The sequence below is a fragment of the Scyliorhinus canicula genome, chromosome 8, assembly GCF_902713615.1.
Source record: "Scyliorhinus canicula chromosome 8, sScyCan1.1, whole genome shotgun sequence".
Lineage (NCBI taxonomy): Eukaryota > Metazoa > Chordata > Chondrichthyes > Carcharhiniformes > Scyliorhinidae > Scyliorhinus > Scyliorhinus canicula.
The window spans coordinates 193,689,501-193,706,482 of NC_052153.1; the positions used below are offsets into that span (position 1 = coordinate 193,689,501).

Genomic DNA, 16,982 nt, shown 5'->3' on the forward strand with positions numbered 1-16,982 from the left:
TGCCTCTTTTTAAGGACTAGATAGCTGGCTTGTAATGCAGAACAAGGCCAGCAGCGCGGGTTCAATTCCCGTACCGCCTGAGAATTCTGAATTCTCCCTCTGTGTACCTGAACAGGCGCCGGAATGTGGCGACTATGGGCTTTTCACAGTAACTTCATTTGAAGCCGACTTGTGACAATAAAAAGATTATTAAATAAATCTTAAGACTTGCCTTTTCATCTTTTAGCCTGCTCTCAATCCTCCCAAGCACCCACCGAAACTCTACCCTGCCCTCAGTTTTCACTTAAGCTTATGCGCACCTCCCCATTACCAGATTTACAGTATCTGTTCTCTTTTCCTGTCCTTAGAACGTAGAACAGTACAGCACAGAAAAGGCCCTTCGGCCCTCGATGTTGTGCCGAGCCTTGTCCGAAACCACGATCAAGCTATAACTGTTATTCTCCCTGTTATTCTGCTGTGCTCCATGTGCCTATCCAATAACCGCTTGAAAGGTCCTAAAGTATCCGGCTCCACTATCATAGCAGGCAGTCCATTCCACACCCTAACCATTCTGAGTAAAGAACCTACCTCGGACATCCCTCCTATATCTCCCACCCTGAATCTTATACAGTAGTTATGCCCCCTTGTAACAGCTACATCCACTTGAGGAAATAGTCTCTGAACGCCCACTCTATCCCCCTCATCATTTTATAAACCTCTATCAAGTCACCTCTCATCCTCCTCCGCTCCAAAGAGAAAAGCCCTAGCTCCCTCAACCTTTCCTCATAAGACCTATCCTCCAAACCAGGCAGCATCCTGATAAATCTCATTTGCCACCTTTCCAATGCTTCCACATCCTTCCTATAGTGAGGTGACCAGAACTACACACACGACTCCAAATGTGGTCTCACCAGGGTTCTGTACAGTTGCAGCATAACCACACGGCCCATAAAATCAAGCCCCCTGTTAATAGACGCTAACACACTGTAGGCCTTCTTCACGGCTCTATCCACTTGAGTGGCAACCTTCAGAGATCTGTGGACATGAACCCCAAGATCTCTGTTCCTCCACATTCCTCAGAACCCTGCCGTTGACCCTGTAATCCGCATTCAAATTTTTCCTACCAAAATGAATCACCTCGCACTTATCAGGATTAAACTCTATCTGCCATTTTTCGGCCCAGCTCTGCATCCTATCAATGTCTCTTTGCAGCCTACAACAGCCCTCCACCTCATCCACTACTCCACCAATCTTGGTGTCATCAGCAAATTTACTGACCCATCCTTCAGCCCCATCCTCCAAGTCATTGATAAAAATCACAAATAGCAGAGGACCCAGCACTGATCCCTGTGGTACACCGCTGGTAACTGGTCGCCAGTCTGAAAATTTTCCATCCACCACCACCCTCTGTCTTCTATGTGATAGCCAGTTACTTATCCAATTGGCCAAATTTCCCTCAATCCCACACCACCTTACTTTCTTCATGAGCCGACCATGGGGAACCTTATCAAAAGCCTTACTAAAACCCATGTATACGACATCAACTGCTCTACCTTCATATACACACTTAGTTACCTCCTCAAAGAATTCAATCAAATTTGTGAGGCAAGACGTACCCTTCACGAATCCGTGTTGACTATCCCGGGTAAAGCTGCAGCTTTCCAAATGGTCAGAAATCCTATCCTTCATGACCTTTTCCATTAACTTACTGACCACCGAAGTAAGACTAACCGGCGTATAATTACCAGGGTCATTCCTATTCCCTTTCCTGAACAGAGGAACAACATTCGCCACTCTCCAGTCCTCTGGCACTATCCCCGTGGACATTGAGGACCCAAAGATCAAAGCCAAAGGCTCTGCAATCTCATCCCTTGCCTCCCAAAGAATCTTAGGATATATCCCATCTGGCCCAGGGGACTTGTCGACCCTGAGGTTTTTCAAAATTGCTAATACATCCTTCCTCAGAACATCTCCTCCAGCCGACCCGTCTGTATCACACTCTCATCCTTAAAACATGGCCCCTCTCCTTGGTGAACACTGAAGAAAAGTATTCATTCAACGCCACCCCTATCTCTTCTGACTCCATGCACAAGTTCCCACTACTGTCCTTGACCGGACCGAACCTCATCCTGGTCATTCTTTTATTTCTCACATAAGAGTAAAAAGCCTTGGGGTTTTCCTTGATCCGACCCGCCAAGGACTTCTCATGCCCCCCTCCTAGCTCTCCTAAGCCCTTTTTTTAAAGCTCATTCCTTGCTACCTTGTAACCCTCAAGCGACCCAACTGAACCTTGTTTTCTCATCCTTGCATACGCTTCCTTTTTCCTCTTGACAAGACATTCAACCTCTTTTGTGAACCATGGTTTCCTCACAGAGCCATTTCCTCCCTGCCTGACAGGGACATACCTATCAAGGACACGCAGTATTTGTTTCTTGAACAATATCCACTTTTCATTTCTGCCTTTCCCTGACAGTTTCTGTTCCCATCTTATGCTCCCTAATTCTTGCCTAATCGCACCATAATTACCCCTCCCCCAATTATAAACCTTGCCCTGCCGTATGGCCCTATCCCTCTCCGTTGCAATAGTGATAGACACCGAATTGTGGTCACTTTCTCCAAAGTGCTCGCCCACAAATAAATCTAACACTTGGCCCGGTTCACTACCCAGTACCAAATCCAATGTGGCCCCACCTCTTGTCGGCCTATCCACATATTGTGTCAGGAAACCCTCCTGCACACACTGTACAAAAACTGCCCCATCCGAACTGTTCGACCTATAGAGGTTCCAATCAATATTTGGAAAGTTAAAGTCACCCATGACAACTACCCTGAGACCTCCACACCTATCCATAATCTGTTTTGCAATTTCATCCTCCACATCTCTATTACTATTTGGGGGCCTATAGAAAACTCCTAACAATGTGACCGCTCCTTTCCTATTTCTAACTTCAGCCCATATTACCTCAGGAGACTAATCCCCCACGAACTGCCTTTCTGCAGCCGTTAAACTATCCTTGATTAACAATGCTACTCCTCCACCTCTTTTACCACTTTCCCTATTCTTACTGAAACGTCTATACCCTGGAACTTCCAACAACCATTCATGTCCCTGTTCTAACCATGTCTCCGTAATGGCCACAACATCGTAGTCCCAAGTACCAATCCCCGCTCCAAATTCACCAACCTTATTCCGGATGCTCCTTGCATTGAAGTAGACACACTTCAACCCACCTTCCTGTCTGCCGGTACACTCCTGTGACCTTGATACCCTCCTCATACCTTCCTGGAGTTTCGGACTGAGGTTTCTCTTCTCACTCTCTGCCTAATCCAGCATTAGTGTCATGGCTGAAATCGGAACGAGCAGGGAATCTGGATTTGTTATGGTGTTGGAGGGTGCTCTTAATGAAATGAGCCAGTCATTTTACAATCTGTTTAAAACTCTGTGCAGACCCTGAGCTGGGGCTGGGTGTTGGAAACAAAACCTGGGGGAGGGGAATCATAGAATTCTGACAGTGCAGAAGGAGGCCATTTGGCCCATCGGGTCGGCACTGACCCTCCAAAAGAGCACTCTATCGAGGCTCAATTCCTGCCCTATCCCCATAACCCTGCTTAGCCGTTGACAACTAAGGGATAATGCGCTGTGAGGCAGCAGTACTAACCACTTGTGTCCTTGGGGGGGGGGGGGGGGGGGGGGGGACTCTGCTCAATGCCTGACCTGGTGACCTGGCTGCTAGTAGTGCACAAGGGCAGCACACTCGCACAGTGGTTAGATTCCCCGGTTCGATTCCCGGCTTGGGTCGCAGTCTGTGCGGAGTCTGCACGTTCTCCCCGTGTCTGTGTGGGTTCCCTCCGGGTGCTCCGGTTTCCTCCCACAAGCCCTGAAAGCCGTGCTGTTAGGTGAATTGGACATTCAGAATTCTCCCTCCGTGTAACCAAACAGGCGCCGGAATGTGGCGACTAGGGGCTTTTCACAGTAACCTCATTGCAGTGTTAATGTAAGCCTGCTTGTGACAATAAAGATTATTATTATTATCAGTTGTTTGAGGAGGTGGGGGGGGGGGGGGGTGCATTGAATTACTGACTCTTTCCTTTTTGTCTTTTCCAGGATTAAAGAGACATTTTATCCTGATATTCCCGATCCAAAGAATAGTAAAATTCTTCAGGATGGGAACCTCCCTCAGGTATATTCCAACGAAACACTGGGTGAAGGAGCATTTTGTGTGTGTGAGATTGTGTGTATGTGTGTGAGATTGTGTGTGTGTGAGATTGTGTGTGTGTGAGATTGTGTGTGTGTGAGATTGTGTGTGTGAGATTGTGTGTGTGTGAGATTGTGTGTGTGTGAGATTGTGTGTGTGTGAGATTGTGTGTGTGTGAGATTGTGTGTGTGTGAGATTGTGTGTGTGTGATTTTGTGTGTGTGTGTGATTTTGTGTGTGTGTGTGATTTTGTGTGTGTGTGTGATTTTGTGTGTGTGTGTGATTTTGTGTGTGTGTGTGATTTTGTGTGTGTGTGTGATTTTGTGTGTGTGTGTGTGTGTGAGATTGTGTGTGCCAGTTAACCTTCCCCAAGAAAGTCCTGCTCCTTTCCGTGATTAGTCAATGCATTTCCAAATGAAGGCTCGTGCTGTGCCTCAGGATCGTTTCCAATGGTACAACGTTGGCCCCGTTCCAGTTGGTCAGAGCTTTTTCAAGTTCCTCCCTTGCTTCTGTTGAAATGGGATATATTTAATCCAGGCTAGGCCATTCATTTGCTCTTAATTCTTTCACAATGTTTTTCCCGTCCAATATTTGGGCTCTTCTTCCTTAACTACAATGTCACCATCGGTTCCCTGCTTGGTGAAGACACTGCAAAATATTAATTCCCCAAGTCCTCTGCTTCCACACCTCGGTTACTTTTTATTCCCAACTCTCTCTTCAGATTTTCCTTTTGATTTCACTCGCAAACTTTTCTATTTCTTGCTCTCTTTCTGCAGTCTCGACCTCTTAGTTTCTGACATCAGCTTCTCTTTCTTGCTTCCGATGCCGTTGGCCATCAAGGGGTCTCTAGATTTTGTTTTTTCTTGCCTTTTTCTTTGTCGGACCTCAGCACCTTATGAATCTCCTTAAATGTTTCTATTGCTCTAACACACATTCACCCTTTCAGACACGCAGAAAATAGGAGCAGGAGGAGGTCATTTGGCCCTTCGAGCCTGCTCTGCCATTCATTATGATCATGGCTGATCCTTGATCTCGCTACCTTATCCCTGCCGCCCCCTCCCCCATGTCCCCTAGCTGTTTCCATTCCACTTTTGCTAAATTGCTTCTCAGCCTGGTAAGATTTGACTTGCATCAATTTGGAATCTTTACTTCTATGTTATCTTTGTCCTTTTCCAGAACTATTCTAAATCGAACTGAGTTATGGTGACCACCACCAAAGTGCTCGCTCACTGATGCACCTTCCACCTGCCTAGTTTCATTCCCCAAAACGAAATCCCTCCACCCAACCCCTTTGTGGAGTTTGCTACATACTGTTTCACAGACGTTCTATTGGAGGCAGGTTAGGAATTCTCTGCCCTTGTATCTTTTCACAGAAAAAGCCCCCTCACCAACACTTCGAGATTGGCAGCCAATGAATTTTTTTTTTAAATAATTTTTATTGAAATTTTTACAAAATACAGAATATAAACATCTTAACTCTATTAACAAACAACCGCGGTAACACCCCATGAAACAATACCCCCCCCCCCCCCCCCCCCCCCCCCAGCTTCAAGAGCAACTTCAAACAAAAGGAAGAACAAAAAAAAAAACAAAAGAGCACCCAGACAACGAAAGGGGAAAGAGATAGCACCCTCCCCAAACCCATGTGCACAGTTCTCCCTCCCCCCAATCCTCCCCCCCCCCCCCCCCCCCCCCCCCCCGGGTTGCTGCTGCTGTCGGCCTATTTCCCTACCGTTCCGCCAGGAAGTCCAGAAAAGGCTGCCACCGCCTGAAAAACCCTTGTACTGATCCCCTCAGGGCAAATTTCACCCTCTCCAATTTAATGAACCCCGCCATATCAGAAATCTAGGCCTCCACGCTTGGGGGCCTCGCATCCTTCCATTGGAGCAAGATCCTCCGCCGGGCTACTAGAGACGCAAAGGCCAGAACACCGGCCTCTATCGCCTCCTGCACTCCCGGCTCCACCGCAACCCCAAAATTTGCGAGTCCCCAGCCTGGCTCGACCCTGGATCCCACCACCCTCGACACCGTCCTTGCTACCCCCTTCCAAAACTCCCCCAACGCTGGGCACACCCAAAACATATGGGTGTGGTTCGCTGGGCTCCCCGAGCACCTAGCACACCTGTCCTCTCCCCCGAAAAACCTACTCATCCTCGACCCAGTCATGTGGGCCCTATGCAGCACCTTGAACTGTATGAGGCTAAGCCTCGCACAGGAAGAGGAGGAATTCACTCTCTCCAGGGCATCCGCCCACGTCCCCTCCTCAATCTCCTCACCCAGCTCCTCTTCCCATTTACCCTTCAGTTCCTCCACCGAGGCCTCGTCTACCTCCTGCATTACCCGGTATATGTCCGAAATCCTCACTCCTCCGACCCACACCCCCGAGAGCACCCTGTCCCGTACCCCACGTGGGGGCAATAAGGGGAACCCCTCCATCTGCCGCCTGGCAAACGCCCTAACCTGCATGTACCGAAACATGTTCCCCGGAGGGAGCCCAAACTTCCCCTCTAACTACCCCAAACTCGCGAACCTCCCCTCCACAAACAGGTCCCTCAACCTCCTAACCCCTGCCCTGTGCCAGCCCAGAAATCCGCCATCATCAATGCTCCCTGGGACAAACCAGTGGTTCCTCCGTATCGGGGCCTCCATCGAGCCCCCCATTTCTCCCCTGTGCCGTCTCCATTGCCCCCAAATTTTGAGGGTAGCCGCCACCACCGGGCTCGTGGTATACCTCGTTGGAGGGAGCGGCAACGGCGCCATTACTAGCACCTCCAAGCTCGTGCCCACACAAGACGCCGCCTCCATCCTCTTCCATGCTGCCCCTTCCTCGTCCATTACCCACTTGCGCACCATCGCCGCGTTGGCAGCCCAGTAGTACCCACAGAGGTTGGGCAACGCCAGCCACCCCCTATCCCTGCCTCGTTCCAGGAATACTCTTCAAACCCTCGGAGTCCCATGCGCCCACACAAATCCCGTGATACTCCTGTTGACCCTCCTAAAAAAGGCCTTCGGGATAAGGATGGGGAGGCACTGGAACAGGAACAAAAACCTCGGGAGCACCGTCATCTTAACGGACTGCACCCTCCCCGCCAGTGACAGTGGTAACATATCCCACCTCTTAAACTCCTCCTCCATCTGCTCCACCAACCTTGTGAGGTTGAGCTTGTGCAGGGCCCCCCAGCTGCCCGCCACCTGGACCCCTAGGTACCTGAAGCTCTTCCCTGCCTGCTTCAATGGGAGCCTACCAATCCCCTCCTCTTGATCCCCCGGATGCACCACAAACACCTCGCGCCCAGGTTCAACTTATACCCCGAGAAACCCCCGAATTCCCTAAGAATCCTCATCACCTCCGGCATCCCCCCCACCAGGCCCGCCACATACAGCAACAGGTCGTCCGTGTACAGCGACACTCGATGCTCCTCCCCCCCCCCCACGCCAGGCCCCTCCAGTTCCCTGACTCCCTCAATGCCATGGCCAGGGGCTCAATCGCCAACGCGAAGAGCAAGGGGGACAGGGGGCACCCCTGTCTTGTCCCCCGGTACAGCCGAAAGTGCTCCGACCTCCTCCTATTTGTGGCTACACTCGCCATCGGGGCCTCGTAGAGCAGCCTCACCCACCGGATAAACTCCTCCCCAAACCCAAACCTCTCCAACACCTCCCACAAATACTCCCGCGCAACCCTATCGAAGGCCTTCTCCGCATCTAATGCCACCACTATCTCCGCCTCCCCTTCCACAGCCGGCATCATAATGACGTTGAGGAGCCGTTGTACGTTTGTGTTCAGCTGCCTTCCCTTCACAAACCCCGTCTGGTCCTCATGAATGACCCCAGGCACACAATCCTATATTCTAGTGGCCAGGATCTTTGCCAGCAGCTTAGCATCGGCGTTCAGCAGCGAAATCGGCCTTTATGATCCATACTGCAGAGGGTCCTTGTCCCGCTTCAGGATCAAGGAAATCAGCGCCCGTGACATAGTTGGGGGCAGAGCCCCCCCCCTCCCTTGCCTCGTTAAAGGTCCGGACCAACAGGGGGCCCAACAGGTCCAAATACTTTTTATAGAATTCCACCGGAAACCCATCCGGCCCCGGCGCCTTCCCCGACTGCATGCTCCCTATCCCTTTGACCACCTCCTCCAGCTCGATCGGCGCCCCTAGTCCCTCCACCTGCTCCTCTTCCACCCTTGGGAATCGCAGCTTGTCCAAGAAGCGCCCCATTCCACCCCCCCTCCACCAGGGGTTCAGACCGGTACAGTTCCCCATAGAAGTCCCTGAAGACCCCATTGACATCTACCCCCCTCCGCACCACCTTCCCAGCTCTATCCCTCACTCCCCCAATCTCCCTGGCCGCGTCTCGCTTCCGGAGCTGGTGCGCCAGCATCCTGCTCGCCTTCTCCCCGTATTCATACACCGCCCCTTGTGCTTTCCTCCACTGAGCTTCCGCCTTTCTGGTCGTCAGTAGGTCAAATCTGGCTTGAAGGCTACGTCTCTCCCCCAGCAATCCCTCCTCTGGGGCCTCCGCATATCTCCGATCCACCTGCACCATCTCCCCTATCAGTCTCTCCCTCTCCCTCTGCTCCCCCCTCTCCCTATGGGTTCGGATGGAGATCAATTCCCCCCTCATCACCGCCTTCAATGCCTCCCAGACCGTCCCCACTCGAACCTCATCGTTATCATTGGCCTCGAGGTACCTCTCGATACCCCCGAACCCTCCCGGCCACCTCCTCATCTGCCAGCAGCCCCACCTCCATGCGCCAGAGCGGACGTTGGTCCATCTCTTCCCCCAGCCCGAGGTCCACCCAGTGTGGGGCATGATCCGAAATGGCAATGGCGGAATATTCCACATCCTCCACCCTCGACACCAGCCCCCAGCTCAGGACAAAAAAAATCAATCCTCGAGTAGGCCTTATGTACGTGGGAGAAAAACGAGTATTCCCTGGCCCTTGGCCTCGCAAACCTCCAGTGGTCCACCCCCCCCCCCCCCCCCCCCCACCCCAATCTGGTCCATGAATCCCCTCAGCACCTTAGCCGCCGCCGACCTCCTACCCGTCCGGGACTTGGATCGATCCAATGGGGGATCCAGTACTGTGTTAAAGTCCCCCCCCCCATGATCAGGCCCCCCGCCTCCAGGTCTGGAATGCGGCCCAACATACAAACATAGAACAGTACAGCACAGAACAGGCCCTTCGGCCCTCGATGTTGTGCCGAGCAATGATCACCCTACTCAAACCCACGTATCCACCCTATACCCGTAACCCAACAACCCCTCCTCTCTCCCCCCCCCCCCCCCCCCCCAACCTTACTTTTAGGACACTAAGGGCAATTTATCATGGCCAATCCACCTAACCCGCACATCTTTGGACTGTGGGAGGAAACCGGAGCACCCGAAGGAAACCCACGCACACACGGGGAGGACGTGCAGACTCCGCACAGACAGTGACCTAGCCGGGAATCGAACCTGAGACCCTGGAGCTGTGAAGCATTTATGCTAACCACCATGCTACCGTGCTGCCCCTGTAAACCCCGCATCGTCCCAATTTGGGGCATAGACATTCACCAACACCACCCGCTCCCCCTGCAGCTTGCCACTCACCATCACGTACCTCTCGCCACTGTCAGCCACCACCTTCAACGCCTCAAACGACACCTTCTTCCCCACCAGGATCGCCACCCCCCTTACTCTTCTCATCCAGCCCCGAGTGGAACACTTGGCCCACCCACCCCTTCCTCAGCCGGACCTGGTCCACCACTCTCAGGTGTGTCTCCTGGAGCATGGCCACATCCGCCTTCAGTCCCTTCAGGTGCGCAAATACTCGGGCCCGCTTGACCGGCCCATTCAGCCCCCTCACATTCCAAGTTATCAGCCGGATCCGAGGGCTCCCTGCCCCTTCCCTTGCCGATTAGCCATAACCCATCCCTTGCCCACCCCCGGCCAGCGTCCCCCGCTCTGCCAGTTTCCCATGGCGGCAACTCCCCCCCCCCCCCCCCCCCCCCCCCCCTCCAGCACCCCCTGCGTCCTCCAGCTCCTTCCTGACCGTTTCAGCAGCAACCCGGTACCCCCCCCTCCAGGCTATGACCCCTCCTAGCCGCGCCCCTCCCTCCACAGCACTCCCGTGAGCCAGCTAACTTCTGCTGACCCCGGCGACTCCCGCCCTCCTTTCGGCTCCTCCTCACGTGGGCCTGCCCCTCCTCCATTGTGCCCGTCAACCAGTCCACCCTCCCCCTGCTCCTGCGCGGGAAAAGAAAACACGCCCCCACCCTCTCACAGAGCGGGAACCCCGCAGAAAGCCCGCGCTTTCGCCCTGCCGGGCCCCGCCTCCTCCAGGGCCACTCCCATTGTCAGTCCACCCCGCCAGCTCCCCGAACTCCCCATTTACCCCTCTGTCCGAATCCGTCCACCCGACCCCTGCTTAAAAACCCATATAGAAAAAACCGTACGACATCACCCCACCCACCCTAAAGCCACCCCACATCTTACACTAAACCAAGCAAATACAAATACAGTATTATACAACATCCCCCATCAGGGGGACCCTCAGTTTGAGTCCAGCTTCTCGGCTTGCACAAAGGCCCACGCCTCCTCCGGGGACTCAAAATAATGGTGCCGATCCTTATAGGTGACCCACAGACGCGCCGGCTACAGCATTCCAAACTTAACCCTCCGTCTGTGGAGCATCGCCTTCGTCCGGTTAAACCCGGCCCTCCGCCTCGCCACCTCCGCACTCCAGTCCTGGAAGATCCGCACCTCCGTGTTCTCCCACTTGCTGCTCCGCTCCTTCTTGGCCCACCGGAGCGCACACTCACGATCCACGAACCGGTGGAACCTCACCAACACCGCCCGCGGCGGCTCGTTCGGCTTGGGCCTCCTAGCCAGAATTCTGTGGGCCCCCTCCAACTCCAGGGGCCCCTGGAAGGACCCAGCCCCCATCAGCGAGTTTAGCATCATCACCACATAGGCCGCTAGGTCCGACCCCTCCAGCCCCTCCGTGAGGCCCAGGATCCGCAAATTCTTTCTCCTCGACCGGTTGTCCAGCTCCTCGAACCGCTCCTGCCATCTTTTATGGAGCGCCTCGTGCATCTCCACCTTCCCCGCCACGGCCACGGCCTCATCCTCCCTTTCGGAGGCCTGCTGCTGCAGCTCCCGGATCGCAGCCCCCTGGGCTGTCTGGGTCTCCATCAGTTCCCTGTTGGTTACCTTCAGGGACTCCAGCAGCTCCAACTTCAGCTCCTGGAAGCAGCGCAGCAGAATCGCCTGCTGCTCCTGGGCCCACTGCCTCAGCTCCTCGAGGCCTCCGCCGGCCGCCATTTTGTTTTTCTGCCCCCGATTTTTCCTAGGTGTTTTCGACGGTTTTCTCGCTGCCCCACTCCTGGTCCGGACCATGGGACCGTTGGGGTCGACTCCTGGCCACTTCCCCCGTTGGGATTCGCCACCTCAGCTCCGTTGGGGGCCCTGAAAAGAGCCCCAAAGTCCGTTATTCGCAGGAGCCGCCGAATGTGCGGCTCAACTGCGCATCGCCGCCACCGGAAGTCCTCCCAATGAATTTTTAAAAAAGCAGAATTCATATTAGCACAATCCAGTTAAAATTTCTAGGTTTCAAAATTAGTATTGATAGAAAAAGTAGCGCTGGAGAAATTAATGTGACTGAAGGTTGATACATCCCCTGGACCCAATGATCTACATTCAGAGGGTTGAAGGAGGTTACTGATCATCTCACAAGATTCTCGAGGCTCTGGAATGGTTCCCGCAGATTTGAAGGAATGACCCCACTGAAAGGAGGGAGAGAAATCGGGGAACCGCAGGCCTGTTAACCTGACATCAGCAGGGAAAGCGCTAGAATCCATTATAACAGAACACTCAGAAAATTATTACAGGGTTGGGCAGTGTTTCTTGGGATGTTACTAACAGAATACATATGGGGACTCCGGTGAATGTGGTGCATTTGGATTTTTAGAAGGCTTTCAATATACTTCCACATAAGAGATTAGTAAAGATGTGACATTATCTACTTTGGTGGGAAAATGCAGAGTGTTTCCGATCCCCTGAGAGACTCCCATTAGTGCCGCTCTGTCAGATCCCAGTTTGTGGAGACCAGTACTGAACGGCACTCCCGAGGTGAAGGGGATAAATCCCAACGTCTCAGGTGCCTTGGGAAACCCCGTATTAAAGTGAGACTATCTGTCTCGCTCTAATATGCAGATTTGGCAAAAGTGATCCCGCCCACAATTGGCAGAATTCCCATCGCAACGTCTCGCGAGCCGGTTAGATCCCGCAGCATCGCCGTTCAATCATGCCCATAATGTCCATAGGATCACTAAACAGTGCAAAGGAGGCCATTCAGTCCATCGAGTCTGAAAGAGCCTCCTACTTAGGCCCATCCCCTCGCCCTATCCCCATCTAACCTCTGGACAATAGTTGGCAATTTAGCATGGCCAATCCACCTAACTGCACATCTTTGGGTGTCCATAGTTCATAGGGTGTTCATAAGTCAGGTAAAGTTAACATGCAGGTGCAACCAGCCATTAGGAAGACAAATGGTATGTTGACCTTTTATTGCAAGAGGATTTGAGTACAGGAGAAAATACATTTTACTGCAATTGTGTTGAATCTTAGTTGAGGTTGAGGTTCGTTGAGGTTTCTGAATTTTGACTCTACAAACCTGTGAGACGTTACGTGGACTCCGGGAAATAGGTTTATTCCCTGTGAGGAGAGAGAACGTGCTTGTTCAATATTGAGCTACAGAGTAACTCCGACTGTGCAAGTTTCTGTGTAATTGGATTTGAACACTGATTCATGATAGGGAGGGTGGGAGTTTCAGCACCTTTAATACCCGTTGATCAGATACAAATATCTTAATCCAGCAGGAACTCATTTTTTTTTTAATAAACAATTTTATTGAGGTCGTTTTTGGCTTTGTAAACAGTTACAGACATCAACAGAAAGAAAGCAAAAAAGGCAAAAATGTGCAAACGTCCACGTACATTCAATACTTCAATCGTAACATACTGGAGCAGGAACTCATTATTTTCAATTCTCTTAATCTTTATAGGGGGGCAACTTGTGCAAAACACTGGAGCCGAAGGATTGTACACCCAACGAGGTCCAGGTTGTTGAAGATAAACCTATTGCAGTTGAGACTGAAAAGGCGCTCGAGGGGAACGATAAGGGTGAGGATGTTCCTGAGGATATCTCTGACGCTGACAACCAGAATCAAGGTGTTGTATCGTACAGTCCGCACCGCATGCCTGCCGAGCCCTCGGGGAAGACTAACCCAGCATTCGAAGCAGCGGCCTTGCCACCTGTCTACTCCAGTGAAGTGACGTATACAAGTATACGGGATCCTGGATATCAGCAGCAGGAGACACCAGGGGATGGTTCAATCGAGGACACAACGGAGGTGATTGTCAAATCGGGTTATCAACCTCAGATCCACAGGGCCACCAATGTTGCACCGAACAGGGAGCAGCCTGGGGTTGAGGAGCTAATGCCTCATGCCAGTGCCTATCAGCCGCAAGCTCATCGCCAATCCTGGAGCCTAGATTCCGGAGATTTCCCACTGCCCGAGACGGAATCCATTGGCAGTCCCACCTCCATCAATTCCCAAGCATTCCTGATTCCAGAGAGGCTGTTGGGAGAGGAACACGACTTCAGACCCAACGGCAAATTATGGTCCCTCCCCTTCTTCCAGAACTCCAGAATGTCCTTCGATTCCAACGACAGCTGAGGACAGGCACAGGGAGGGGGGAAAGGGGAGGTGTGGATCTGGAGGGACCTGGGTGAAAACCTTTGCTGTCTGTTTGTGTCCTGTTTCTGCTCGGAGAGAATGTCCTGTCACCCAGCACACTTAACACTACAGCGGCCCTCAAGTGGGGAAGCCTGCTTGATTTGGGCTTTTGGGAAGGGAGAGCAGCTTGTTTTGACAACACTAAAATTAATCTCCTCTTAAAGCTCAGTGGCCAAAATTGGGAGAGTGTTTGTAGCTATAATAAACCAGACTGAGCTAAAACTGTCACAGGACTGAGGTTACTGCAATCAGGTCACTGCGGCCTCTCACTTTATAAACTATTGCCAGAGCCGGCGCAGGGTTGAATAGCCTTTTCGTTGGCTCCCTATTGGTCTGTTATCTTGGACATCAGTTACACTGTTTATCAGCAGAAGAAAATCGAGGGATAACCAGTGACAATTATCAAACTTATGAAAATGTGACGAGTACTTTCAGGGACCTTGGGTTCAATTGATGCCGATGTGCACAGTGGGTCTGTGTGAAATCAGCTCCTTGCTGCTCAGTAACTGTTGGCTGGTGTCATCGAGGGTTCTTGTCCAAAGCTCCCGTTTTACCTCCCGTGGGAGATTGGATGAAGTCTGTTCGGAGCCAGGCTGATGGGGAAAGTCATCTTCTTGTTTCCATTTCTGACTTGTGTGTTTGTGACATTACCCTGAAGATGTAGCCTAAATCGCCCCTTCATTCCACCTCTGGCCACCGTGTGGATCTTTAGCATCAGCTTCTGCCTTAGTTACCTCTTTTTTGGGGGTTCAGAGTTCATTTATGTGTCGACCAATGAGAAGTAACGTTAGGAATTTGGCTCTACCTCATAACTCTCTATCCGCCCCAGGCAGCTGAACCTCTCGCCCCATAGAACTGTCATGTTGGACTCGAAACGGTAGCACTCGTTCGCTCTCCGCCAATGATGCTGGGATTTTTCATCACATTTATATTTCAGATTTCCAGCATCTGCAGTATTTTGCTTTTATCTCAACCCTCCTCCTCCCCTGGGGGTCAGCCAAACCCTTCCCCTGGCAGCCGAACCTCCACGACTCCTATTTCCCAGCAGCCCAGCCAACTCTCATACCTGGCTTCGATAAACCTCCAGCAGGGGTGGCCTGTGCTTGGAGCATGAGAAGAGTCTACAAAATTATAAGGGGCATAGACAGAGGGGATAGTCAGAGGCTTTTTCCCAGGGTAGAGGGGTCAATTACTTGGGGGCATAGGTTTAAGGTGCGAGGGGCAAGGTTTAGAGGAGATGTTCGAGGCAAGTTTTTTTACACAGAGGGTAGTGAGTGCCTGGAACTCGCTGCCGGAGGAGGTGGTGGAAGCAGGGACAATAGTGACATTTAAGGGGAATCTTGACACATACTTGAATAGGATGGGAATAGAGGGATACGGACCCAGGAAGTGTAGAAGATTTTAGTTTAGACGGGCAGCATGGCCGTCGCAGGCTTGGAGGGCCGAAGGGCCTGTTCTTGTGCTGTACTTTTCTTTGTTCTTGTTTGGACACTCCAGGTGCTGGACAGAACTGTTCACTCAGCTCTCCTGCCTCAAAGGAATACGCCTCAGTGATCATCCGTAACTTTGTTTTGTGAAAGCTAAGGGAAGCTTATGAAGAGCTGATAGTTTGAGGGGGAAGAGGGGAAACTAAACGAGAAAACCTCAGTTGCAGATTGTGGGACAGCAGCGAATATAAACACTCCTGTCAGCAAATTGGAATGGTCACCAAGGAGACATTCTACAACGCACTGTACAAAATGGCAGAGCTTACAGATAAAGGAGGTGATTACTCCTGTGATCTATAACATTGGATCTTTGCTACACTCATTCAGTCAGATTAGTGGTGCATTTGATTTTCAGGTTGTTTAATCAACTAACCTGGCACATAGCTAGGATCCATCTGTATTCTAAATCTCAAACGAAGAGCGACCTGCAATGTATTTACCCTTTTCTCACGTCGGACGGGAAGAAAACGAAGAGGAGGAATGCAGCTTTGTATGAAGGCGTTACCCCGTGAAGGTGTTCCTGTTACCCCGGTACTTGATGTGAAGCGACAACAGTGTTTATGTTTTAGGAAATGGTACCAAATATTAAGAAAAACAAATACAACATTAATGTTCTCTAGGTGTTAACACTTGCTTCATATGAGTACATGTGCATGTTGATGTAGGTGCGCGTACAGCTGTGTACACAGACATTCACACATACATTCACACATACGTTCACACAGATATACACATCCCTCTGGGTGCAGAGACAAGGACTGAGCCATTTCAATGTAAATATTGTGATTTGTAACTCTAAAATGTGTGAAGTTCACTGTATTCAAAGCCTCAACGTCTTAAGATTCCTGTTTATGAACAGGCTTGTGTTTTGCTCTTTCTGTGCATGTTATCGCGTTTATTATAAAGGAATGTCATACGCTAGTATTAATGACAGTAATTATTATTCTACAGTTTATGTTTTGTTGAAGTGTATGGTAGATACTGTTTGAACCATAATTTTAATAATCATTAAATTGATGGGATGGAATCTCAGAGGATATGGACATGAAACTGATTCTGTGCAAAGAATTTCTGTGTTGCCTTTTGGGTTCTGTACTGTACAGAATCCTGTTCCCTCTGGCAGAGCCTCCTCAATGCTCTACATCGTCGAGGAAGCCATTCTCTTCAAATTTCCATACCCTCCCAAGAGGGCAACGTGTCCAAGTTTGCAGATGACACTAAGATGAGTGGTAAAGCGAAAAGTGCAGAGGATACTGGAAGTCTGCAGAGGGATTTGGATAGGTTAAGTGAATGGGCAAGGGTCTGGCAAATGGAATACAATGTTGACAAATGTGAGGTTATCCATTTTGGTAGGAATAACAGCAAACGGGATTATTATTTAAACAAAATATTAAAGCATGCTGCTGTGCAGAGAGACCTGGGTATGCTAGTGCATGAGTCACAGAAAGTTGGTTTACAGGTGCAACAGGTGATTAAGAAGGCAAATGGAATTTTGTCCTTCATTGCTAGAGGGATGGAGTTTAAGACTAGGGAGGTTATGCTG

The 16,982-nt window shown here is 51.0% G+C and overlaps 1 protein-coding gene across 9 annotated transcripts in view; it reads left to right on the forward strand.

Annotated features, from left to right (window-relative positions):
* Window positions 1-16,489, forward strand: part of lifra (LIF receptor subunit alpha a) — a 240,741-nt gene extending 224,252 nt beyond the window's left edge. For all 9 annotated transcript variants that reach the window (XM_038805950.1, XM_038805949.1, XM_038805948.1 and 6 more), the window contains 2 exons: window positions 4,085-4,160; window positions 13,218-16,489. In XM_038805950.1, coding sequence (XP_038661878.1) covers window positions 4,085-4,160; window positions 13,218-13,892 — 751 coding nt within the window. In that variant the 3' untranslated portion in view covers window positions 13,893-16,489. The remainder of the gene's footprint in view (window positions 1-4,084; window positions 4,161-13,217) is intronic.
* The last annotated feature ends 493 nt before the right edge of the window (window positions 16,490-16,982 follow it).